At 35.4% G+C, this 27,192-nt stretch overlaps 1 protein-coding gene and 1 long non-coding RNA gene across 2 annotated transcripts in view; one reads left to right on the forward strand and one right to left on the reverse strand.

Annotated features, from left to right (window-relative positions):
- The window catches only part of LOC128995074 (3 beta-hydroxysteroid dehydrogenase type 7), a 96,946-nt gene that overhangs the window by 37,050 nt on the left and 32,704 nt on the right, over positions 1–27,192 (reverse strand). Inside the window, exons 4-5 of the mRNA XM_054419962.1 lie at positions 23,841–24,086; positions 20,802–20,957 (exon numbers count right to left, since the gene is read on the reverse strand). Coding sequence (XP_054275937.1) covers positions 20,802–20,957; positions 23,841–24,086 — 402 coding nt within the window. The remainder of the gene's footprint in view (positions 1–20,801; positions 20,958–23,840; positions 24,087–27,192) is intronic.
- LOC128982951 (uncharacterized) lies at positions 991–18,011 on the forward strand. The gene is made up of 3 exons (XR_008489761.1): positions 991–1,159; positions 15,947–16,349; positions 17,878–18,011. It is a non-coding gene; the product is annotated as an uncharacterized LOC128982951 (long non-coding RNA).

Genomic DNA, 27,192 nt, shown 5'->3' on the forward strand with positions numbered 1-27,192 from the left:
CATTTTTTTAACTAAATATCTTATAGTTTGAATAAATGAATATGGGAAATTAGGATGCACATGAGAGTGGGTATTATCACAGATAGTATTAAAGCTGATAGTATTATGGATAATAAACATAGAAAAATTACGTCACTAGCTTACTAGCGTGTTTACTTTTTCAAATTCCTTCCAGAGATGACAAGTTCTTTTTTTCAAATAAATGTTATTTTAACTAAACATCTCTTTCAAAACAAACTATCTGTTATTGCTTTTACTTTTCTTTGTTTACTAATTTATCATTGTTTTAAGTCTTTGTTAAGTCCAATAAGCTGCAGGGTGTCAGTAGATACTAAAGTGGATTCATACCATACCATTTTATCCCAGTAGTGTATGTTTCAGAAACTTGGGCACTGACCAAAGAACCGAAAAAGCTTATTGCTGGGTTTGAGAAATAGAGTGCAGAGAAAATAGACCATAGACGGGCCATATATGAAACGAAGGTTGAGATACGAAACAACAGAGAGCTAAGAGGAATATTAAAAAACCTATATATGCGTGGAGGAGGGAAGATACGTTAAATTTTAAAAATGTATTCCAATGAGTACCACAAATAAGACGACCACTTGGAGGAGCAAGCAATGACAGACTTCTCCAGACTGGGATCAACATTAGGAGAGGCAAGGGATAGAAGAGTATCTAGATAATGGGAGGCCAAAACCCTCTTAAGGTTTCAGTGAACATAGGTTTAGTTAAAATTCTGGCTAAATAAATGATTTGAAATGATTCAGAATGAAAAAGTAAGTAGAAGAGAAATTAACTTAAACCTGCTTTTTTTTTGAGCGAACTGACTGAAAATCTTTGACGTGCAGGACACAAAAATATTATGCTCATGTGCTGTCCCTAGAGGACAGTCCCTAGACTAGAGTATAGGAATAGGATAGAGGAAGAAGAAGTTGGCTCTGGCTGAGCTGAGCAGTGAGCACACAGGTCAGGACTGGATCCCTGGATCGTCTCTTGGGCAGCTCCTCAGTTTTTAACAGTTTATAAACGTTTTCTTTTAAAATTAAACCCTCAATACAGTTTCAAAGTGATTTAAAAAGTGTGTTACATCTGAAAAACTCACAACTTTATAATATACTGGCAAGTATTGACACGAAAAGGACATCGCAACATATTGGTAAGACCATGCCATTTTCTCAACCATAGGAGCTTCACTCAGAACTTTCATTCATTATTTCTAAATTAGTATCTCCAAATTTTTAATTATTCAAGACTCCATAAACTCAAACAATCTTACAACCTCTGAAAATTCAAAGTGCTTTCTGTGATAGCTGAACTTATTCATCATTAACATCTATTCAAAAGTTAATTATGTAACTGTGATCCGCCATCTTGATTCAATCAAGAAGCCAAGCTCAGAAAGCAAAACACCTCAACCAATCAGAGGACAGCTTAGGAAAACTTCATCAAGTTCAGCCAACCAATCACACGTCACATACATACATCATTATAGTCCTCGCCACCCTAACTTGAGGCAGCCCAAGGCCGCACACCATATATCTAGTGCGGCCTTGGGCAGCCTCAAGTTAGAGTGGCGAGGACTATGGACTATGACTATACACTAGTGATGGGACAACCGACTGGAAAAAAACAATCAACTAGTCAATCGGTTGTTTTTAAAACCAGTCGGGGTTTTCAGTTGAATGAAAAACCGAGTGAATTCCACTACAAACTACAACTGGTGGTGGTGTTCAATCGCCTTAATGGTTTCATTCATGGCAAGGAAAATGATCTATCACATTATTACTGGAAACGTTAGAGTTTTTGTTGTTGATTTATTGTTTGTTGTCTTTTGTGTTGAAATGTTGTATATGTATTGTTACCAGTACTTAATAAAATTTTTTTAGCTTATAGGACAAGTTATCAATTATCCAGTAGTCCTACCATCTCAAACTTAACTCAGTAAAACAAATATTCCTAAGTTAGGCCTATATGTTTATTACTTGGTTATGGTTTTTGAAGCGGATGTTAGGCCTACTCTATTAGTCATTTACATCTAAATCACGAGTTCCTAAACTAAAAAACAGTGACTTGGAAATTAAACATTTTTTAAGACATCAAAATACACATAAGTTACATTATTTTAATTATACCTAAACACTGTTCAAAATTTGTGTACAGTACGAGTTTATTATCTACAACCGTTACCGTTTTCATTCACCAGTCAGTGGTTCTTCCGACTAGTTGCAATCACCGACATATTGACTGTTTCCAGTTATTCCAACGAGTGGTTGACTGGTTCCAGTCGCTGTAGGACCGAGAGTATGAAGTGACTAGGCCTAGTTTCAATCACATCCGGGGAACAACCGACTATTCGGTTGTTTTCCAACAATCGATTGAATCGGTTGTTTTCAATCAGTTGTTCCCATCACTACTATACTCGAACTATTGCTACAGAACACAAATAGGCCTATACACATAGTTTTACACCCAAACAAACAAAAAAACTACCAAAAATCACATGAAACACTCACATAAACCTAGATATACAAACACATAAGCAACTCTTCCCCCACCAAAGTAATAATTTAGATAGCCTACCAAACTCTGGCCCTTAGCTAGTCCTAGACACCCACTGTCTCCTTTCTCTGAATTTGTATTGTCTCTTTTTTTATCTTATTGTGTATTATTTTTGTATATCATATGTAATATTTTGTATACAGTATCATATTGCTCATCTTTTACTACATCATCCTGCTTCATATCTTGTAATCCCACACCTTCTCATCTACCCACCAAATCATACATCCTATGTCATTCACCCCATCCCACACACACTATATATCATTAGGCCTACCTACCAACAACCACAAGTATTAAATCGCACCTCACCTTGCATCCACCACACTCACACATCACCCACCATAGCATCCGTCAATCCTCCTCCAAACCTAACCTAACCAAACCAACCTCTGAAACAACAAATTAAATAACCATGACAAGGTCATCCCAAATTAACAATCAGGGCCCTATCCACCCCTGTGCTGTATGTAACATAGAAGTACAAGAAAACGACAAAGCAATCAAATGTGATTGTCTAATATGGTATCATATAAAGTGTAAATGCCACCGACAAGCAATATAGGACGTTTTCCCTAAACAATCATTTCTTTGATCGGATGTGTAAGACCTGCTCAAGCAGGACTGAACCCACAAAAAAAGATCCGCCTGACAATAACGTAAGCCCAGACCCAGTACTACCACAGCCGGAAGTCTCTCAATGCCTAACATATAAAAAAACTGACCAAACAAACAAGATTGTTGAACTTCTGTTAGAGAACATACACCCTAAAAACTCAATTAGACACAAAAAATGAAGAAAACCTAAAACTATTTGACATAATAGCCCGCAAATTGAAAGTCATATCCAGACTTGAGGAAACCATCCACGATCTAGTATAGGAGACCTCTAAACTTCCCTCCAGCCCTGAAAATAACCAAACATCTACAAACCCGATTACTGACATACCCTTCGAGAGCGCCCGACACAAAAACAGATTCATAATCTAACCAAACTAAACCCAACCGCAAACAAGTCTGACTATAGGCCTAATCTGAATATGCCCAACCCCAGATGCTATAAAACTTAACAGCCAGCAACCAAAAAAAGTACATTACTGATCGGAGACTCAACACTAAGAGCTGCAGCAAGCATTATAAAAGAGAACCACAAGATTGATGTCATAACCATAGTCCGATCTGGAGCCATCATAAGAGACTTGAGTCAGTAGGCTACCTAAGCGAAGCAGATAAACTGCCTGACCAAATAGTTATTAATATTGGATCAAATAATTTGGCACACTCAAAAACCAGGTTGGCTAGTGACCTGGAAAACCTGGAAATGTCAGGGAATATTAAATATCTAGAAAAGTCATGGAAAAGTCAGGGAATTTTGTCATAAGTCAGGGAAAATTGTAAAATGTTTAACATAATTTAAATAATTGTTAGGAAAGGTCGAGAGTATGTGTGCCGTGTGGGTGAAAACTAAGAAATGTGTCTCTACAAATAAATTTTGTGTTTTTGTACTAATCAAATTTTATTATAAACTGCGTATCATCTTAACTCAGTTTAATTTTATTAAGGTAAGTTGCAAAGTTTGAATATAAGCTAGCCTGTATCTATAGATTTTATGTTTGTTTTTCATGTAAACAAACATAAGATATTCTTCAGATAAAGATTAGTCATTTTGAATAATTAGTTAGGTAGTATTAACATTGTAATTTGGAATTTGTCGATCAGGGAAAGTTTAAAAAAATCATGGAATTGTCAGGGAATTTTTCAATGTGATTTCACTAGCCACCCTGAAAAACGCCCAACCATGTTGTGAGGCCGCTTTGGCTGACAATAGAGGCCGCCAAAATGAAATCCCCACACACTAAATGATTTTTAAATGGCATAATCTATCAATGAGACATAAGAGACAAACACATAGAAGAAACAAATGCAGCACTGAACTACATGTGTAATGAGCTCAAATTAAATTTCATTGACACCAACCCAGCCTGCCAAGAAGACTGCTACGGACCCGACAACATTCACCCCAACCGTAAATGTGCCACTATTCTTTCTAACATTATCACCGACCTCAGCCTAGCATGGAAACCAATCTTACCACCCATCCCAGCCACAAACCAACCAGTGAACACCCATGCCCTCAACACCAAAGCAAAATCCCTCAGCCAACTGAAGAAACCCAGGAAGCCTCCACCCAACAAATACCCATCAACTCCCAACCAACCACAGTAAATACCAACAACCTAAAACCGGCCCCGTCTCCAAAAAACATACAAACTCCCCCCCCCCTCCTGCCACAAGTTAAACCTAAACCCACCACCCCAAAAACCATCCAAGAAACAGCATCCACTAGAAAAATCACTCGAAAAAATTAAAAATCTTGCACCTCAACATTCAACGAGGGCTCCACAGTAAACTAAGTAAATTACAATCAGAAATCAGCTCAATAGACCCAGACATTATCATCATATCCGAACACGGCCTAACCGAAGAACACATAAACCAAATTAATTTACCCGACTACTCCCTGACTACAAGTTTCTCAAGGACATTACATAAATGGGGAGGGATCGCCATCTCTCTAAAAAATCAAACAACAACTCCTACTCAGAAATTTACATCAAGCCACATTGCGAGGAACTCACCCTCAGAAATGGTTGCAATACACCTTCCTAAACAACAACTAACAGTGATTGGAGCTTAAATAGATCTCCCTCTAAACCCATCGAAGAATTTACCAAACATCTAGATCCCTTCCTGGAAATATACTCTAAAAGAAACAAAAGACCATCTATGGGAGACATAAATGTAAATATCCTACGCCCACACGAACCAGACACATTGAAATTAATAGCTTTTGCAGACCAACACAACCTAGGGATCGGAAAAGTCTTGGCCACCAGAATAACCCCCACCTCGGTCAGCAGTATTGACATCTGCCTTACAAATCTGGGACTCCACAACACTGCCCTAAAAACCCACAAAATGTCCTTCTCAGACCATCTGGGAATCAGCTGCACCTTAATAAACCGCCACAACCTACCCATCAAGAAACAAGTCAGGCATATTACAAAAACCAAACTAGACCAGCTCAAAATAAACCTAAGCCAATACGGCTGGAGTGAAATCTACACAGCTCAATCTGTCGACACTAAATACAATGCCCTTGTAAATATCCTAACACATGAAATAAATAATACTATGCCGAAGATTAGCATAAATTTTTAGAAAAAAACCCAATCATACTTTCTGGGATGAAACCACAGCCAAGCTTAGCCCATGACAAATATCTGCTCAGCGGTAGTGAGGAAGACAAAAAAATCTACAGTAACTTCAAAAGAGCATATGACAGATATAAAAAAAGAAGTCTGAACATACAATGAGCATAATAAACAATGCCCCTAACAGAAACAAGACAGTATGGAACATCATCAATAAAGAAAGGGAAAATCAACATCCTCAACTCAGATGGACGTAAAATAACCAACCCAACATCGATCTGCAACACCTTCAACAGCTATTTTATCAACATCGGTAACCACGCACTACGAAACCCAAACGTCAACAAAGCATCTGTTCCCACCCCACCTGATATGACACAGAAACCACATCTATCTGCCTTCAAAACAATCACCCAACATGAACTCGATAAACTTTTCAAAATCCTTCCTCCAAAATCTTCGTGCGGACTGGACGAAATCCCAAACAAAATCCTAAAGCACTGCAAAAATGAACTGATCCCTCCCTTGGCAAATATTATTAACACTTCCATAATACAAGCCACAGTTCCACAAGCCATGAAACAAGCTCTGGTCTACCTCTCCTTTTTTTGAATTTGGGGTAGACGGTCTACCCCAAATTCAAAAAAGGAGAACCCACCCTCCCTAACCGAAAACTATAGACCAATTTCCATACAATACCCTAACATAGCACCATGGTAACAAACTTTGTCTATGGTCAAATATGTTTTACTTTAAAATTTTAGTAAATTGAAAGAGATTATCGTACAGATGTAGAGGAAACATACCTCGAGGCAAGAGCTTTATTACAACCATTCTTTGTCACTATTAAGCAAACAGAAGTTGAAAGGAATGTTTCTAGTGAATTAAATGATCCTTATAAATTAAACATACCGAATGTGAGTTTCACACCCTACACAGAAAATGAAACCTTTCGGAATTTCCTAATGCGGTTTAAAAATTTCTTGGATCTAAAACAAATCACGGAGCCCAAAACCAAAACACAACTGTTTGTTAGTACTCTTACACCCGAAATGCATCAGGCATTATGTGACACAATTGCTCCTGAGACACCAGGTGACAAATCGTATGAAGAACTATCAGATATACTGCAAAACTGTTTGGAACCTACTCCAAGTGTACTTGCTAATCAAAATAGGTTCATCAGTAAAGTTCAAGATACTGAAGAGGGAATTTCTACGTATGCTCGAGAATTAAAACGTTTGGCAATTGACTGTGACTTTAAGTGTTACAACTGTGAACATTCAGTCTGTGATATGTTCTTGAAGATGCAATTCATTCGAGGATTAAGAGATAATGAAGTGAGAGTTAGGCTTCTTCAGGAAAAGGGAAATAAACAATCATTTAAGGAAGTGGTAGAAATGGCTATTTCTATTGAACAATCCAAACTGGAAAGTTATGCAATAAAACCTAAGTACTCTCATTACGTTACAGAACAAACTAAAGATGTTAACTATGTGAGTAAACAACCTGGGTTAACAAGAAAGAGTAGAAATGAAATCAAACCGCATATTACCTTTCAAGATTTAAGAAGTAAATGTTACAGATGCGGCAGTGCTCAACATAAAGCTGATACTTGCAAGTTTAAAAATGAATTTTGTAGGAAGTGTAATAAGACCGGACACATTGCGAATGTTTGTCTTACACGCAACAGGGTTAGCAATGCAAGCGAGAACACTTACAAGTTAAAATCGAATAAAATTGATGTTGAAGATGATAATGAAAACATTCATGAGGTTTACATGGTGGGGACACCAAATGTGAATGACAAGTTCATGATTAACGTTTCTATTGAAGGCAAGTCATTGAATATGGAACTTGATACAGGGGCGGCTTTGAGCTCATTATCATACAGTGATTTTCTAAGGCCTGTAGGAGTCTGTTTTGTTGAATGCAAGTACAGAGATTTCAGTTTCCATGGGAAACTCTATGTTTTAATACAAAATGTAGACCCAATATTTGGACGTGAATGGCTCCGAGAAGTCAAGATGGATTGGGCTGATATAAATCTTGCGGATACTAACACATCAGAGGAACTTGATAAACTCCTAACAACTTTTCAGGACATTTTCAAGGCAGAAATCGGTAAAATAAATTCAGAACAAGGACATATACAGCTAAAGGAAGGAGCTAAACCAATTTTTGTTAAACCACGACAAGTACCTTATGCTCTAAGGAAATCTGTTGAAGATGAGCTACATAGACTAGAGAGCAGTGGTATAATCTCCAAAGTTGAAAACTCGCAATGGGGAACACCAATTGTTCCGGTAAAAAAGCCTAATGGAAGTGTAAGGCTCTGCGCTGACTACAAGGTAACAGCCAACAAACTAATATTAGATGAGAAGTACCCTATCCCTCGCATTGAAGACATTTTTACACACATGAATAGAGGAAAATTTTTCTGCACCTTGGACATTAGTAATGCCTATTTGCACCTTCCTATGGATGAAGAATCAAGAGAAATACAAACCATAAGTACTCATTTAGGTTTGTTCAAAGTAAATCGCCTAATGTTCGGTATAAAAGTAGCTCCAAGTATATGGCAACGATTTATGGACAAGTTTCTCCATGGACTAGAAGGAACTGTATGTTTCTTTGACGACATACTCATTCAAGGGAGCACATTCCAAGAAACTATGAGTCGACTAAAAGAGGTTTTTCAAAGAATTAGACAATACAACTTACTATTAAATCGGGACAAATGCAAATTCTTCAAGAAAAGTGTGAAGTATCTAGGCCATGTTATAGACGAGAATGGACTTCATAAATCACCTGACAATGTTGAAGCTATAAGTAAAGCAAAGAGACCCGAAGATGTTACTCAACTAAGAAGTTTCCTAGGACTCACAAATTACTACACTCGATTTGTGCCAAACATGTCAACCTATCTGGAACCATTAAATAATCTACTAAGACATGGAAAGAAGTTTACATGGAATAAGGAGTGCGAGGATGCCTTTGTGAAGATCAAAGCTGAAATCACCAGTGAACGAATATTAGCTCATTATGATCCGAGTGCAGCATTGGTACTTGCTACAGATGCAAGTCCAACTGGCTTAGGTGCTTGTTTATCTCACAGATACAAAGATGGATCAGAGAAACCAATAGCATTCGCCTCAAGAACTCTCACAAAATCAGAAAGGAAGTACAGCCAAATCGACAAAGAAGCGGTAGGAATTTACTGGGGGTTAAAATTTGTTCTAATAACAGATCACAAACCCCTCGTTTCCATTTTTGATCCTGCAAAAACCTTACCTTCAATGACAGCTTCAAGAATGTTTAACTACGCTCACTTTTTATCAGGATTTGATTACACGATTGAATACCGCAATACAACAGAACACGCTAATGCAGACTTTTTATCTCGATTTCCGGTCACTGAGGTACCAGAAAATGTATTTGATGATCACGAGCAGTACCTGATGAACCAAGTGGAAGCAATGCCAGTGACAAGAATAAAGATTGAAGAGGAAACAAGGAAAGATGAAAATCTCAAAGTGATATCACACTATTTAAACACAGGAAAAAGTTTAAAAGAACTGGGATTAAATGACAATGAGTTTTGCTTAATGGATGGCTGTGTGTTCAGAGGGAATAGAATATGCGTACCTTTAACTTTAAGAAAACAAGTTCTAAACGAGTTGCATGCCGGTCATATGGGCATGACGAAGATGAAACTTCTGGCTAGAAGTTACTGCTATTGGCAGAATATTGATCAGGAAATAGAAAATTTAGTCAAACATTGCTATTCATGCCAACAAAAACTCAAAAGTCCACCTAAGGAAACGGTCCACCCATGGGAACCTCCAAGCGGGCCATGAGAGTATTCACGTAGACTTTGCAGGACCAATAAAAGGCTGGAGTTACTTCATTGATGTCGATGCTTAGAGCAAATGGGTAGAGGTCATCCCGACTAAATCGACAACAACTGACTGGTGCCTAAAACAACTAGATAAATTATTTGCAACATTCGGTTTTCCTCATGTCCTTGTTTCAGACAACGGGACTCAGTTAACATCAATTTTGTTTGAAAACTACCTCAAGAAGTATCAAATAATACATAAAACAATCGCTCCTTTTTGTCCAAAATCTGATGGTCAAGCAGAAAGGTCTGTTCAAACGGTCAAGAACCTCTTACATACTTGTGGGGGAGGACACAATGAGGATAAGGTAAACACGATACTGAAACAGCTAAGGAAGACGCACCATTCAGCAACAGGACAATCTCCATACTTGCTTATGTTTGGAAGAAACATAAGGACCGAAATGGATTTAATGGTTGAGAGGACACCCACACCGCAAATCAAACGTCAAGTTTTAACTAGAAGAAGTTTCTCAAAAGGACAAATAGTGTTGATGAGGAATTACTCAAACATGTCAGAAGAAAAGTGGTCAACAGGAACAGTAGAAAGGCCGCTTGGGAACGTGATGTATCTTGTTAAATCAGAAGACGGGCGGTTATTTAAGAGACACTGCGACCAACTAAGAGCAGCTTAATAGGGGGGAGGATTGTCATATGCTTAAATAATCAGATGATTATTGTTGATATTATTGTTATTGTTTACATTTTATCTTTTGTGTTGAATTAGTTCTGGAATAAAGCTTACTAATTAATTTTAATTAATTTAGTATATTTTATGAAGATATATCAACATTCATTCAAAAAGAGAAGTTTCGAGAAGGTTCCAAAACACTCTCTAAGTTCTGTTTCCGGTAGAATGGGCGTACAGAGCTGCCTACTAGAAAAAGTGGAACTAAAAATGTCCAGAAGATCGTTGCCCGCTCTGCTCTCAAACGCTAGAAAAACAAAAAAGATTGTTCCAAAGTTAACCGCTACGCTCGCAATAGCGGTTTGTTTACATTACTACTTGATTGAATAGGTTTGATTTTTTCGCTCTAAATCGCGCCACTCCGCCCCGCTCCCAGTCGTTGTAAGTTTGTTTCTACCCTAAACGGTTCATCGGGGGGTTAACACGTAAGGGATACATTTTGTAGCATATTTTGTGTACTTTAATTTTAATAATATAGACTATTAACGAAAAGTTGATATTTTTTTAGGTATCAAAACTACAATGATGCCAAGTTTCCTCATTTTTGTCAATGTTGGGTCTAAAATTTTTGTAAGCAAACCTCAGATTCAGATTCAGCGCCCCCCAAAAAAAATACTAAATGCGAAAAATCACAACTTTCCCGCTAGGATTACATCTAAGTACAAAGTAGCCTACCAGGAGACCGAGCTATGCTCGGCTCGGATTGAACTAAGGATTTAATTTATTTAATAAGTTAATTAGCTTAATTAAAGATATTTATGTATGGTAATAAATATGAACATATTTTAGATGATACAAAGGAAACATTTTAATACACCTTGTTAAATACAAATTGCAATACAAATAATTTGTACTAGCTGTTTTTATTAACTGCAACTACAAAAAGGTATTTACAATAACGCGGGCACTTTCAAGGGCTGTAGAGCGCAAACTGGATTTTTTTCAGCCTTGTGACCAACTCCAATTGATTTCTTGTAGCCAAATACCCCATAGTAAAAAAAAAGTTAAAAATCCTCAGACGAAAAAAAAGTTTGTTCATACAGATGCTTGATTTATAGAATTTACAGGATTAAAAATTAAAATTTAAGTGTTGGAATGTGTTTCTTTTTTTACAGTTTACAATATTTTTATTATTTCAAACTTAACAAAATAAAAAAATACCCCCGCCGCATCAAACTTGCAGAGTGTTTTTTTATGTTAAATGTTAATAGTTAGTAAGAAACAAAAACATTTTCCAAATTTGGGCAAAATGTGTTAATATACAAGCAAACTACAACAGTTTACTTATTGTCCATAAGAATAACATGAGAATTTTAAATTTACAGTTTTTTGGAATTTTCTCCGTAACCATTAGGCACATTATAATGCTTCACTATACTCAATTATTTGTTTTTTTAAGCTCTACAAAATTGTTTGGAAAGAAATTGCAAAATTTTATGTTTTTTGGGTCAAAAATGGGAGAAACCCATTTTTACCCCATAAAAGCCCCCATAAACCCCCGTTCCCATGGTCCGATCATGCTGGTTCGCGAACTCGTTCGAATAAACGTAGGTTTACACGTTTGTACCAAATTTCATCAAAATCGGATCATTTTTGCTCGAGTTATCGCGCTAACGGACACAAATATATATATATATATATATAAACATATACAAATATATATATATAAATATATATATATATATAGATATATATATAAACATATACAAATATATATATATATATATGAATTTGAACGGATGGTGTTTTTAACCTCTAGGGACCTCAAAACAAAACAAAAAAAACGGTCCCGGGTCCAAATCTTACCATGAGTACTACGGTAATAGCTTATTCCCTATATGGGAAATTCGCTAAAAACAAAAATACGAATCACAGCTGATGCTACAGACATTTTTTGACGGGAGCAAAGTTCTTATACTGTAAGCGTACGACTTTTTTGCGAGCCGGGTGCGTGGGGGGAGAGCGGTACCAATCTCCCACCACGCAGCCAAAGTTTCCGTAGCATTGGTCGGACTACGCCTTCTAAAAACATTCGACCAGCGCTGTTCGCGTTGTTTTCCTTTTTTGCGTACATTTTTTGAGAATTTAAATTTGAATTTAATTCAAGTACAATACAATGTAATTACTAAGGGTTCTATATTATTGTTTTGGTACTGTAGTAGAGTATTTTATTTTGATATGACTATTTTTTTTACTTATTTAAATGTTCACCAAATATCATATTATCATATTAGGCCTATATTCCAATATTTGTAAAGTTTGACTTTTTAGGTGTAAATTATTAACTTTTATAGTTAGAGTTTATAGGCGATATCTTAAGATGTAGTATTTTATGTAAAAACACTAACAGATATACCTATAAACAGAAAACCATAACAAGGCTTAGTACATATCATTATGGAAACTTTTGCTTATTTTCATATTATGTACAATAAATAACACCTTAAAATATCGGACAGGTTTTCCAAACACCCTTTAAAACGGTTAATGGCTTGCAGTTATTTTTTTAATATCCCTAAGTTGATAAAACGACAGTCGGTCTATGAATGTCGTGCGTAAAGTATTTTATGACAATATATTTTATGACCGGAAGAGTATAATATTCTATCGTGTTCTATCGACTGTCAGTTTATTGGACTGTGCTGTTTAGATGAGTAGTGCGGTTGAGTAATTGAGTGAAAATTTAAAAACGTACGTTTTCAGGAAAAGCACTTTGCAAATTTTTTTCCACTTTTTTCAAAACGTTTATTATTTTTTTTATTTCATTAACATTTGAAGTTTCATCAAATGTCCATGGTAACGCAATATCTTTGGTAGTTTCTTTTTAAAAGAGCATCTTTAGTGGAAAAAACACAAAATCCTGTCACGACCATAACGGACGTTTAAATGAATATTAAAAATAGTTAATATTATTTTTATAACTATGTTTTGCTATAAACTAATTTACTTTTATGGCCATTATACAATAAAAAGGTCACTGAGCTTTCGGTATATTTGGTCTTTCTAGAAAAAAATAAAAAACTCAAAAAATTGAAAAAAAGCCAATAAAATCTTTTTAAGTTTGTATAACTCCGAAAAAACTTACCTGAGACCCGAAAAATCGTTATGTTTGTATAGAGGTGTGCTTCTTTTGTGTATAAAACATTGAAATATGACAATATTATAATTTTTGAAATTTTTATGATAGAAATCATAAACGTGATGGTCAGGGACAAGCGGTACGGTCGTGAATTGTCTGGAATAATCTAAATCTTTCTAAACAATCCTTCAATTATCCTGTTAGTTATAATAAAAATATGTGTTTCAATTGAACTAAACTGTTCAATTTACAATTATATTAAAGTTATTGTCACGACCAAACACACTATAATCCATAAGGCTGGATTGGTCGTGAAAAAACCCGCGATGGTCGTGAAACTTTGGTCGTGAAATTACGTGTTATTTGGCTCTGTTCTGGCGGTAGCCCTGCACCTCATGTTCGAGGATACAAAGTGGACTTCTAGGTTAATCTAGCAATTGAAATATCTTATAAACAAAAATTAACACCATGTCTACTTCATCGAATGACTACGTACGGTCATGGACACACCAAAATTACAAAAAACACTATCTTTCCTTTATTAATCTTGTAATTCCTCCTTTCAACTCGAAACTACCGGCACTACAATCCTGACGTACACCCCGAACTACTCTCTAAAACCAACTGACTCCATCGACGCCAGGCTTGCCACTGTCGTGCTCCAAAGTTGAAAATTTTCCCCAAATGGTCGTGACGCCAAATCGAGGGACAGACTTATTTTGTCATGGTAGTCAGTTTGTAATGACAATAAAATTATAATATGCTCCTTTTTTGTAAGTTTAATAACCATTGATGACATAAAAATATGGCTTTAAATATTTCGGCATGAATAATTAGTCTAAAAACAGCGTGAAAGTTGGAAAATGTACCCTAGGGACACGTCATGGTCGTGAATTTCGAGACTTTAAAAATATGAAAAAAATACCTAGAACCTATTTAAAACCAAATAAATGTGTGTAACATGTTGCCCCCGTCCCAAAAAATATTAAAACACATAATAATAAACTACAAATCCAGTATCTACGAAGTAAAAGGCCAGGGACATGAAAACGTACGTTTTTAAATTTTCACTCAATTATTGAGTGATTGTTAAGCCGTGGGTTAAAAAAGTGTCAGGCTAGTCTAACATAGATTTATATCATAACAACTGCCCGTAAAAAAAGGCAAACCATTCACAGAGTAGCAATGGAAATATTATAAGACCATCAGGTGCCGTGTGCTGGTGTTACGCATCCGCTGGGAGTAGAAGTAGTAGGCCTATAATAAACAACATTTTTTTAGGGCGACTAGTAGCAGATCACCAAGCACCGGGCTGTGGTGGGAGCCTCTTCTGGCTAAAGGCCTTTTCACACCGGCGTACTGTACGTTTGGTACGTTTTTTTTTCAACAAATCGCTGTCCATGTTATCATATGGGCTCGTTCACACCGCGCGTACAGAACGTACTGTACGTACAGTACGTACGCGATGGTTTTGTGAGAATCGCTCGGAGAGCGATTTTTCTAAATCGTACGAGGCGTACGCGAGCTCGCGCATGCGCAGTGGTCACACCAAAACCACGTGCTCAGCCAGTGTTACTTGTCTGACTGCAACCGAACAAGTGTACGTTTTGGAAGTTTCTGTGCGGTGTGAAAGGGCCGCATACAGTACGTACTGTACGTACAGTACGTCCAGTACGCCGGTGTGAAAAGGCCTTAAAGGTGGCGGTCGAGGGGCCACGCGCAAACAAGTCGTGCGCTTACAGTACTACACTCCTGCTTTTGTATTACAAATACTCCTCCTGAACGACTGAAGCGATCCGTGTGAAATTTAGCACAGTCATAGTAACTATCTCTGGGAAGGTATAAATCTGAAATGGTACTAAAAGGCTTTTCTCAACTTAAATTTACATTTTTAGAAACTTATCATGGGCCTTATGGGTTTATTGGTTGCCATGACATTTGCAAGATAACAAAACAAGGACTTTTCCTCAATCATCTGTGTTAAATTCTCTTTTTTTGGGCAGTTTTAAATTTCAAGAAGTTAGTTTTTAGTGTGTTAAGTAACAAATTATGATTTTTTAAGTAATCATTTAAATTTTCTAGCTCTATAAAAGATTGTATTTCCATTTGTTCTATTGAGTTTGGTGTTATTTTAAAATTGGAATCATCAGCATATAGATAAACCTGATTGTTGTTCTTATAAGATAGAACCTTATTTATATCCTTGATATATATTACAAGCAAAGGTCATAATATTGATCCTTGTGGGACACCATATTTTACCAGTTCCAGGTCTGAAGCTATATTCGTTGTTTTTAATTTAATAAATAATTTGTGTTATTGAGCAAATGTTTGATAATTTACTTTTTTCAGGTTTTCAATCAGCTTATTTACTCTAAATCTATGCCAATGATTACGCAACTGATTTGTCTTCCCGTTGCGAAACATGGGTACAGCAGCTTGTACAGTATAGTTGGAGTTATTACTAACAATTAATTGATAGTGTGTTGTCTTATTTCCAGTTCAAATTGAATTGAAAAGAATGGAAAGAAACCCCTCAAATGACTTATCTAAAAGACAAAGAAGAATGTTAACGAGTGTCAACCAAGAAGAGGCTCAGAAAACATCAAATAGTGCTCACGTTTCACTTTCTGATTTAAAGGTGGAAGCTCAAAGCACATCAAACAATAGAAAAAGCGTCACCAAAAGCAATAAGACATCAGTTTCTGATACTAATTCACCATCATTGGATCCTAAATTACAAGATGATATTGAAAAATGGGCAGTAGAAAACGATATATCTCATGAAGCACTATCAGAATTACTGAAAATAACCAAGAAATTTTGTCGTTGTTTACCCAAAAAGAACTAATTATGTCACTGAATCGTCATAACACAACACCTTTTGAAAATAGAGGAATGACAGTAAGTGTATGATTGAATACAATGAGTTTATTATAATCTTTTGAGTTGTGCATGTTTAATGTTCTTTATTCTATATGAGCCCCAATTATGAACTGTTAAAAAGTCGGTCTTGAAGTTAAAACAGTTTGTAAACGTGATTAAAAAAATAATATAATTTATTAATGATTTAAATCTTAAAGATAATAATGTCAGGAGTACAGGAGTAAGTAATAACTGAATTACTGCTGAGAAACTTTGAATGGTGTCAATGCCAATTTAATTCCTAATTTCATCAAACTTTTTAAGTTAGACACCTTTTCCTACAAGTTTTGAACATCAACATTATCAAAATTGGACCCACAGGAAAGTGGGTGGTGTCATTTTGTTTTGATTTGAAATCTTTGTAAACCACAACTTAATCTTTTATCAAAACTATAGAATAGTTTTGTCTTAACTAAACTTATGTAAACTTGAAACTAAAAAAAATAATAATAATAACTGAATACGGCTATTGTAAGTATTTAGTATTTACATATAATGTTCACAGTTATGAATCCCAAAGTACCCATGAACTTTTGAGAAAACTACAAGTCACACCCCCATAAACCATATACTTAAAATGTTCGTCATGACGAGAAACCTCCATTATTTCATAAATTGCCCTTTAAGGTCGTAATTCCTATCTAAAGAGAACTTTCCATATGTAATCTTAAAAATACCTCAGCTGTACTTATTCGTTTGTTATTCTTTCAATTTATTACCTTATTAAAATCAGGTGTGATTATTTGTTTGTATTAATGTATTCTGTTTGTTTATTCCATCTTAACTTAATCATAGACAAATTGAATAAATATAGACTGTCAAAGGAAAGTTCCGGCGCCCACTGCTAGGAGTACCGTGTAGTTACGGCGCACACCGCTGCAGGCGAGGAGCGCAGGAGCCGTATGTGACCAGCAGACGCTGCAGCGGTGTGCGCCGTAACTACATGGCAAACCTAGCGGTGGACGCCAGAACTTATGCTAACCGCAGCACAGCTGACGGTCTATATTTATTCTATTTGATAAAATGGAAGAATTACCTTATCCAACCACAGTTGCTAGTATGACAACTAGTTTTGTTCCTTAGAACATCGTCAGGTCATTGTATGCAACCACATCTTCAATGTATTAATACATTGTGGTATGTCAAAAGATTCTTTAAAACACTGTCAGAATCACAATAGTAAAAACTAGTCATGTTGATCAAATTATTAAAATTGAATAAAAAGTGATAAAACTGGTTAAAACTGTAAAGGCTGGCCAGCACTCTCTTATCACTGTCACTGACTAAATAAAACTGACTGAATCATGAGGTGTCTTCATCTTCATCTCTCCAGTGCCACCTGTATTTCAGTTTGTTTTGTTTTTCTTATTTGATAATTCTTTGATTTGTAGCTTGTCAATATATGTATATGTATTAATACTTATGAAGTCAAACGGGGTGAAGCCTGTGGGCAACAGCTAGTGTGTAGTAATCTGTATTTTGTTGTTTTATGAAGTAATATTTTCAGGGCTCAAGATGGTGCCTTTGAAAACCAAATTTGTGCTATGTTTGTGACTAAATGGCGACCAACAAACAGGATTGGCTATAAATCAACATTTTGTAAAAACATATTTGACTGCAATATAGTTAATTTTATCACTATTATGTTTTCTTGGATATTATTTCTCTACCTACCGATATATATATAATTATGTACCTCTTTAACACTGGTCTAAAATTAAGTGCATCTTCATGGAGAAATGTAGGCAAGATTTGGAAATGAAAGTCATAAAGCTTTACTGAAGATTGTCGATGGGATGTTACTTTCATATATCAGGATAAGAGAGTAAGAGCAAGAGCTATCGAGGGCTTGCTAATTAAGCTATTTTGTATAGGGAGAGTTCTTGTAACTCTTATGCTTGTCATAAACAAAAACAGTAAATGGACGTTAGGTACTCGTATGAAGTATTGTATTGATCATAAAAAGTTTTCTTAGGTTGTTGTGTTATATTATATTTTTAAAATAAAATGTTATTATTAGAAATATAAGATTATTTGTTTACTATTTTGTTTGCCCCGCTCAATCTGCGGACCTGAGACTGTACACCTACTGTAGTAGAAAAACTATCGTGGACAGAATGATAAACAGGTAGGTAGGTGTTTGATGAACTAATTAACAGAATCATATCCTCCTCTAATACATTATCTAACAAAAAACCACTAAGTGGTAACACTTTCCCCGCCAAGTCAGCAATCCAAAAAAGATAATAAATCATTACTTTTTCCACCAAGAAAAACAATGTAATGTATGTAAGTTTGGCAAGGCAGACTTTTACTTGTTGTTTTTTTCATTAAAGTTACGTTCGTGGATAATTTCACAAATCAACTTCTCTAATTAATTAGTCCAACTAAGTATAATAATTTCTAGGTAATCAGTAAATATAAAACCATCACTATTATGATTTTATGAAATGTGGCACAAATAAGGTCAAATTTTGTAAAATAAGCTCTCACCTAACAATGTACTAATGGGAGAGATACTTGCTCAATGAAACTAGTTTTATGGTATTTTTTAAAGTGATCGAGCAAAAGTCTGCCGCCAAGTTGCCAAACTTACATTCTTTACATTGTTTTTCTTTGTGGAAAAAGTAATGATTTATTATCTATTTTGGATTGCTGACTTGGCGGGGAAAGTGTTACCACTTAGTGGTTTTTTGTTAGATTTTATTTATTTTTGTAGAAAATCAACAATTAAAATAAAAATTCTCTTTTCTCTGATATATAGACCACGGCACAACTACATCTCATTTAATTTCAATAATATTGTTTGTGTAGAACTAAATTCTACATTTTTGGTCTTATCTGCTTTAAACCGATTAAAAACTTTTTGACACACGTACCAAAGTTACTATTTAACAAACCCGCTGGGCTTAAACTCAGTTTCAAATTTCATCAATGGTCATCTTGAACAACATAAAATGCGTTGGTGTTACGTAAGTGTTCTGATAATTAAACCCGCATATCTAAAGACTAGTGTAAATTGAGCCTTTATTAGAGAAGTAAAAATGTAATCAAACAGATTAGGTTTGTTAGAAATAGCATAAGACAAAACTAGTATTGAAAAACTCATTTATCCTAAATTTACATATCACTTTTTAATTGCTTGTTTAACATACGTAGAGTGATTTTCCCGATAGTTTTATTTGATATAGTGTATCAAAACATAAAACAAACCTTAGTACTAGTACTAAGTTTCAAGTTCCTAGGTTTCATATGCTTTGATAAGTACCAGTGTACTATCGGTACACTGCATTTTTCAATGGAAAGTATCGGGGAATATCACTGCTCTAAGTAATTTTATATAGTAAGTAGTTCAAATCATTCGGTATACCTAAAAAAATACTTTATAAAAGTTTTAAAATAATTTTTCAGCTGTTCCTATGAATTTCTCTAACATTTAAATTAATTGAGATTTAATCGCAGTTGGTCCTTCTTTTGTTTTGATTTTAATCCCATGTTATTTAAATGGGCCAAAATCGTACTTTGAGGGCTTGCCAAGGGTTTATGGGTCAACGCACCGACTTGAGACCCTCAAAAGGCACATCTACACGGCTTTCAAACAACATAATCCCGATTGTTTTATTTGTTATAGTGTATCAAAACATAAAACAAACCTTAGTACTAGTACTAAGTTTCAAGTTCCTAGGTTTCATATGCTTTGATAAGTACCAGTGTACTATCGGTACACTGCATTTTTCAATGGAAAGTATCGGGGAATATCACTGCTCTAAGTAATTTTATATAGTAAGTAGTTCAAATCATTCGGTATACCTAAAAAAATACTTTATAAAAGTTTTAAAATAATTTTTCAGCTGTTCCTATGAATTTCTCTAACATTTAAATTAATTGAGATTTAATCGCAGTTGGTCCTTCTTTTGTTTTGATTTTAATCCCATGTTATTTAAATGGGCCAAAATCGTACTTTGAGGGCTTGCCAAGGGTTTATGGGTCAACGCACCGACTTGAGACCCTCAAAAGGCACATCTACACGGCTTTCAAACAACATAAAAAACATTACAATTGAGCCAGTGGTTTGGGCTGTAGGTCCGTCAAAATTCAAGGAGAAGGAGAACACGGAAAATTTGCGAATTTTCAAACTAGTTTTTCTTGGCTCAAACACAACCGTTTTTTAAATTCTTTTTTTTATATTTTGTTGAGAATGAGTGCCCCTTTCCAGTAGATGAATAATTATTTTGATAGCTTTTGTTTCTTCAGAGCTATAGACGAGTAAAAAAGCCACTTTGTCACGTCATGTGTATATACACTGCAGCAGCTGTGTACCGCACCGCTGGGGGACTTGGCGGGGCGGAACGCTGCCGCGTTCCTTAATTAGATTACACTATGACAGAATCTTGTAAACAATGAAACAAGACTTTTCACTTGTTCACTTACCAGCATATGTCAGCTGGTGTTTCCCCCCGGGGCCGCTGATTCTCGGAAATGTTCCCTCGAGTTGGTCGGCCACTGACATCAGCCTTGGCAATAGTCCTCGGTCCTCCTCACCGTAGAGAGGGGTCGGCCTCAGCGCCACCGTCCTCAGTTTCAAACCTGCAAACACACATTGACTTTGAGAAACTGAAGTATGCATCCCATCTGCATGGACCAGTTTAAGTTCATTTAATTTGTAATTCAAATAGAACAATGCTAGAGCCACTCACAGACTGCGCTGTTGTCAAAATTCAATTTACTAGTTTAGTTTTTGGTACTATAATATATTTAATGTGACATAAAATATGTTTAATTTTGCACCAAGATGTAACTTTGTGCCTTTTTACTTTACTTTTTCATAAGATTTGCGTCAATATTTTAAGGGGGCCGAAAAATCAAAATGTTATTCCTTAGCATTCAGTTTATGGCGCACCAAATTAATTAGTACAGATCATTTAAATTATAGGCCCTACTAACTGTTCAATAACATGGCAAAAGTAAAGAAACTATCACATTTGTTAAATAAAATTGACATTAAAAGGTCTTAATAAAATAATGATGTGAAATAACAAAAATAACTTCAAATTGTTTGAATCTATTTATACTGAAGGACTATACTAATAGGCTACAGGGTGTTTCACAGCTCTCTGCCAACCTTTTAATGTATTGTTTCTGGGTTCATGAATGTAAATATCGCATGTAGGCAGAGTTGCCATTTCATATTTTTCAAAAATTGCTTTCTCTCAATAACTGTGACAGTGACAACTTTGAACAATTTCATGAATATTAATACCAGCGTCACTAACTTACAAAAGAATAATCAAATTTACAACAAAAAATTCAAAATGGCGGCCATTTTAACTTCTTGAACGCAAATCTATCCATACCATAATACGAGTTACGTTTACGCACAATGATTTAAAACATGGCTCCTATGATTTCCTCCCAATTGTTTGGAAATATCTTAGTTTTAGGATATAAATATCCATGCTACGCTCTGTTCTGGAAAAAGTAGTTTTTCGTTAAAAAATTTAATATTTATTTTTAAACATTAGTCTAATGGATTGCCAAATAGCTATGGCAGTTTTACTAAAATGTAAATGAATGAATTGTAACATATGCTTGCTTATAACAAATCATCTACAGTACAGTAGCAAATTACAAAATGCAGTACACAAAAGAAAAGGACATTCCTATGAATGCTGTATTGATTATATAATACACATGGGATGTCTGATTATTGCTAAGCAATGGGGTAATTATGACGGTTCGAAAACTAATAGTCTCACTACTTTGGGATTATGAATTTAGTTTAAATCAAACACAATGTCCAATAAAATGATGTTCACACTGTGAAGAGTTGGCAGGATCTGGGGAGAGGCAATGGTAGAAGCTCAGGAAGTCCATGTCCATTGTTGAAATTATGTACAGCTGGTTAATTCACATAAATGACACTTGCCACAGTAATTTTGATTTTCTTTGGATAATTTTGAAAAGTGATACTATATTTAAGATGTTATTACTATATTGCAATTTTCTTACAATTATATATTATTCTAAGTAAATGATTATTGTTGGTTTTTGATAAGTACAGGATAGGTATGGAGAGAATTGGCAAAAATATTATATTGTAACATAAAATACCCCCGCCGCAGCAAACCTGCCGTCTAAGCGAATTTCCATTTGGCTGAATTGATATGATTTTCAATTGGTCTATTTAAATAACATTAGGTTTAACGAGTACCTAGGTTTGCTGTTACAAGGAAACTAATAAATAGTGTGTTTTAAGTAAAATAATTATTGCTTAGTATAAAATTAATATATTTGCCAAGTTTGATCAAAAGATATCCATAAACAAGCAAACTACAACATTTTACAATATTCTCCATAAGAAGAACATGGGAATTTTAAATTTAATTTTTTTTTGTTTTCTCCGTAACCAATAACCGTACAAAAACACTTTGATATACTGAATTGTTTGTTTTTTTAAGCTCTTTAAGAAGGTTTAGAGAAAAATTGGAAAATTTTGTGTTTTGAGGGTCAAAAGTGAGAAAAACCAATTTTTACCCCATAAAACCCCCCATAAAATCCTGTTCCCATGGTCCGATCATGCTGGATCGCGAACTCATTCAAGTTTATCCCGCCTTACACCTTCAAACCAAATTTCATCAAAATCGGTTAAAAATTACTCAAGTTATCGTGTTCACGGACACATATAATATGTTTTATACATATATAAAAATTTGACCGAATGGTGTTTTTGGCCTCTGGGGACTTCAAAATGAAAAAGTAAATCGGTCCCGGGCCTAAGTCTTACCATGAGACCTACGGTAATAGCTACTTCCCTATAGGGAAATTCGCTAATAGGATGATGTTTCTGTGGGGTGATGGGATATTATATAACATTGAACAAAATTTGATAAAATAACACATTAACAAGGAGAAACATATAACTAATAATACATTATCAGGGGCATTAACAGACATTATGGGAGAAAATATACAAAATAATAAAGAAATTAATGTTAATGATGAATGAATGACATGTAATATTACAAAAATTCAGAAATATTGGCGAAGTTGTTATTTCAAATTAGTATTAATTCCAATATTAACAGTTCTTCTTGAAGAAACCTAAGTATGCTTATTCGGTAAACTTGATTGGTATTTAAATTGGAAATAAATTTGAAATTTTTTAAAGGAAATATTTTTTCACCACTCTACTAATTTTTTTAGCCGTTTTACTAAATGTTAGTTGGAGACTGAAAGCTACGTTGCTGTCCATACCAGCTGTCGTCGTCATTTGGGGACCGAGCCGGTCTCGCGGCCCTAGGGCCGAAAATCTGCTGTTAGCTTATTTACTTAAAATAATGTATATTTAATCTTACGTACCTAGCCTTCAGGTTTGCTGCAGCGGGGGTATTTTAATATAGGAAAAAAATGCAAAAACTGCTAGTTATAAATGTGTTTGTTTTCATGCCTTGTGTATCTGTAACCTCTTACCCGATTTCAGTGGAGTTCCGTGAGCCTGCAATATTATCCTTTCTGCTTGTAGCTTGGTGGAAGCATAGTCAGAGAACACCAGGTCGGTTGGGTCTTTAGGCCAACCAGCCTTAGTCTCCGTCTGATGGACCACGGCTGCAAAGAACCCTCGCTTGAACAACGGGACGAGCGTCACCTCCGACGTGGAGGTGAACACTAGTCGAGGAATGTTCATCTCTATACAGAGCTTGATCACGTTCCTTGTGCCTGATTGAAAAGAAAACCAGATGTTTAGTCTTACAAAAATCTTGTACCTGATTATTAACTCACAATAACAATTTGCTTGAGTAGAAGCTAAGTAAATCGTATGAATTTAAATTTATCGAGGGGTACAATGCGTGGTGGAAGGAAAAAACATAGGTGTGCTATTCCCACATATTCTGACGTCACTCGGATTGCAAACAAAAGATCATCTGATTGTAACTGTCAAATTAATATATGTATTTGTTTTGATTTGGTTGTTATTGTTTTTATTATTATAAAAACAATAACAATCAAAACAAATACATACTAATTTGACAGTTACAATCAGGTGCGATCTTTTGTTTGCAATCCGAGTGACGTCAGAATATGTGGGAATAGCACTTCTATGTTTTTTCCTTCCACCGGGTACGATGCATAAATTAAAAAAAAATTATAATTAGATGTTTTTATAAAGGTAGTACCACGATTACTAGAAAAATACCGGTATGGATCATAAACATAAACAAATGACTTTGTTGGCCCGAATCCTATACTAACAGCATTGAACATATGTTTTGGCAGTTCCATTTACGCAATGTTTTTTTAACATTTTATTTAATTTACAATCTGTTAAAAAAAAAATAGAACAATAAGCAAATTTGATAAAATTTAAACACAGTAGTTAGTCTTTATCCAACAATAGAGCTAACACATAAAACTTTGCATTTTTGGTACAAAGTTTAAAGTCTAAAAACGACTACTTAAGTCCAAAACATGGCATCTTTTCAATCTGTATGTATAGTTGCTGTTGACCAATAAATTTAAAGCAAGGTAGTTAGGATGTTTAAAATACTTGAAGTAATATTAGATAATTAATATAGAATAAATTATTTCAAGATGGTGTTGTAATGAGTCTTATATTGAGAACAATGTTTTGATAATCACAATAGTAAAAACATCAGGAATAATAAATATTTAAAATAACATATGATTTTTGAGGAATGCAAATAGAAAATATATAACAGATTCTTCCGCACTGAGGAAGTGTTCAAGGCGTGAATCGTGTCTGTCGTTTGTTCTGTCTTGATGTATGTCGTCGTGAAGGTGTTGGTCCATAATATACAGATGTACTTGTGTCTGGTTGATGAGTGGTTGATGCATGACTGGTTGATGAATGACTGGTAGGCGAATAACTGTTAGTGTTTTCAATAAATTCTTTCTTTTTGGTGGAAGACTTTTTCCAGCTAGCTTTTTCTGATACACGTATCTTCTGTGGATGATTTCGATCCTTTTCTGATTTCTTCTTACTTAGGTTGATTTGCAAGTGTCGTATCCATGTTCGACCCAAAAGAGGACTGTATCCGTCAGGAACAACAAATAACTGTTCGACGGTTGATGTTCCATTGCTTTTCACTCTTACTGAAGCAATGCCCAGTGGAGATAGTAGCTCCCCTGTGTAAGAGCGAAATTTGACGGATGTTGGTGTTATAGTGTCCATTGAAATGTTTAAACGCTTTAAGTCTCCTCTAGGAAGTAGAGTGTGGGCGCAACCTGAATCAACTTCGAACTTTTGGGGCCGGTTATTAATAAGAACTGTCATTATAAACTTATCAGTGTCTGGAAGGTGTATGTCATGAATGTTTCCAATTTGACCTACGCCATAAATATCATCAACGTCTGACTCCACGGACTGGTTATCATTATCTTGATTTAAGTTTTTGATTGATTTTGAACCACTTTGTTTAGATAGTAGGGACTTGGTACATACCTTCGAAATGTGGCCCTTTTTGTTACAGGCATTACAGCGGACTCGAGATCTGTGCAGTCTGCATTGATGTGACGTGTGATTGTTCTTGCCACACCGAAGACAAACGCCATTCAAGCCAAGAGCAATTAAATCAACTTGTTCTTTGCGCCGACAATGTCCTTGTAGTGTAGCAGAAGAAATTGAGCTGTTGCGACTGCTGTCGGAAGAACGACTGCTGCTCTCGCCTGACGAACGATGGTTGAATCTAGCTGACGATCGGTGCCTTTTCGAATGTCCTGCCAACTTGTTGACGCCTACGTTGCTGTAAGACGGTTGTGACTGCTGCGAAAACTCGTCTATGGCATTGGAATTCAGCTTTGAAGCTTCAATTGCTAAAGCTCGTATTACAGCAGAGTCAAAAGTTAGATCCTTCTGTTGAAGAAGGTTCTCCCTTATGGAAGAATCCCTAATTCCTCGTATGAATTGTGCCCTGAGGAATAGGTCAGAAACAGAAGCGTTGCAAGTAGAACAGGCCACATTACAAGTCGAAATTTGCTTTTTGAGGGACATGACATAACTGGAAATACACTCATCAGACTTTTGTACCCGAGAAAAGAATTTGTGTTGTTCGACAATTTCGTTTTGAGCAGGAAAGTGATTTGTCATTAAGGCAGTAAGCTCTTCATACTTCAGCTCAGTTACCTTCTTTGGCAACGATAATGTAGACAACAAGTCGTAGCCAGAAGAGCCTAGACTGTTAATAAATATCTGGGCACAGAGATCTTTGTCTGAGAAAACGTTTTTCAACTTTAAGTAGTTTTCAAATCTCTCTTTGTATTGAGAAAACGTTTCTTGTGTACAGTCAAACTGGTCAAAATTTGAAATCAGTGTTAAATTCTTTGATGGTTGGGAATCATACATACCTTGAAGGGCTGTTATAAGTGTTTGTAGAAATAATTGAAACTGTTCCTGGTCCATCTTGCCGTTTTCCTCGTCGCCACTTTAAAATACTTGAAGTAATATTAGATAATTAATATAGAATAAATTATTTCAAGATGGTGTTGTAATGAGTCTTATATTGAGAACAATGTTTTGATAATCACAATAGTAAAAACATCAGGAATAATAAATATTTAAAATAACATATGATTTTTGAGGAATGCAAATAGAAAATATATAACAGGATGGTACTCTAATTTCTTTATTTGGCACTTAATTTTGAAATTTCTTTTTTAACTGTTGGGGTTCGACTGTCCCTGTGAATCACTTCGTTATTGACGAACCATGGTGCCTGGAGAATGTGTCTTAGAACTTTAGATTGGAATCTTTGGATGATGTTCAGATTGGATTCACTGGATGTCCCCCACAGTTGGATACCGTACG

This window comes from Macrosteles quadrilineatus, unplaced genomic scaffold, assembly GCF_028750875.1.
Source record: "Macrosteles quadrilineatus isolate MER2022 unplaced genomic scaffold, UCM_ALF_1.0 Scaffold_1__1_contigs__length_201487025, whole genome shotgun sequence".
NCBI classification, from domain to species: Eukaryota; Metazoa; Arthropoda; class Insecta; order Hemiptera; family Cicadellidae; genus Macrosteles; species Macrosteles quadrilineatus.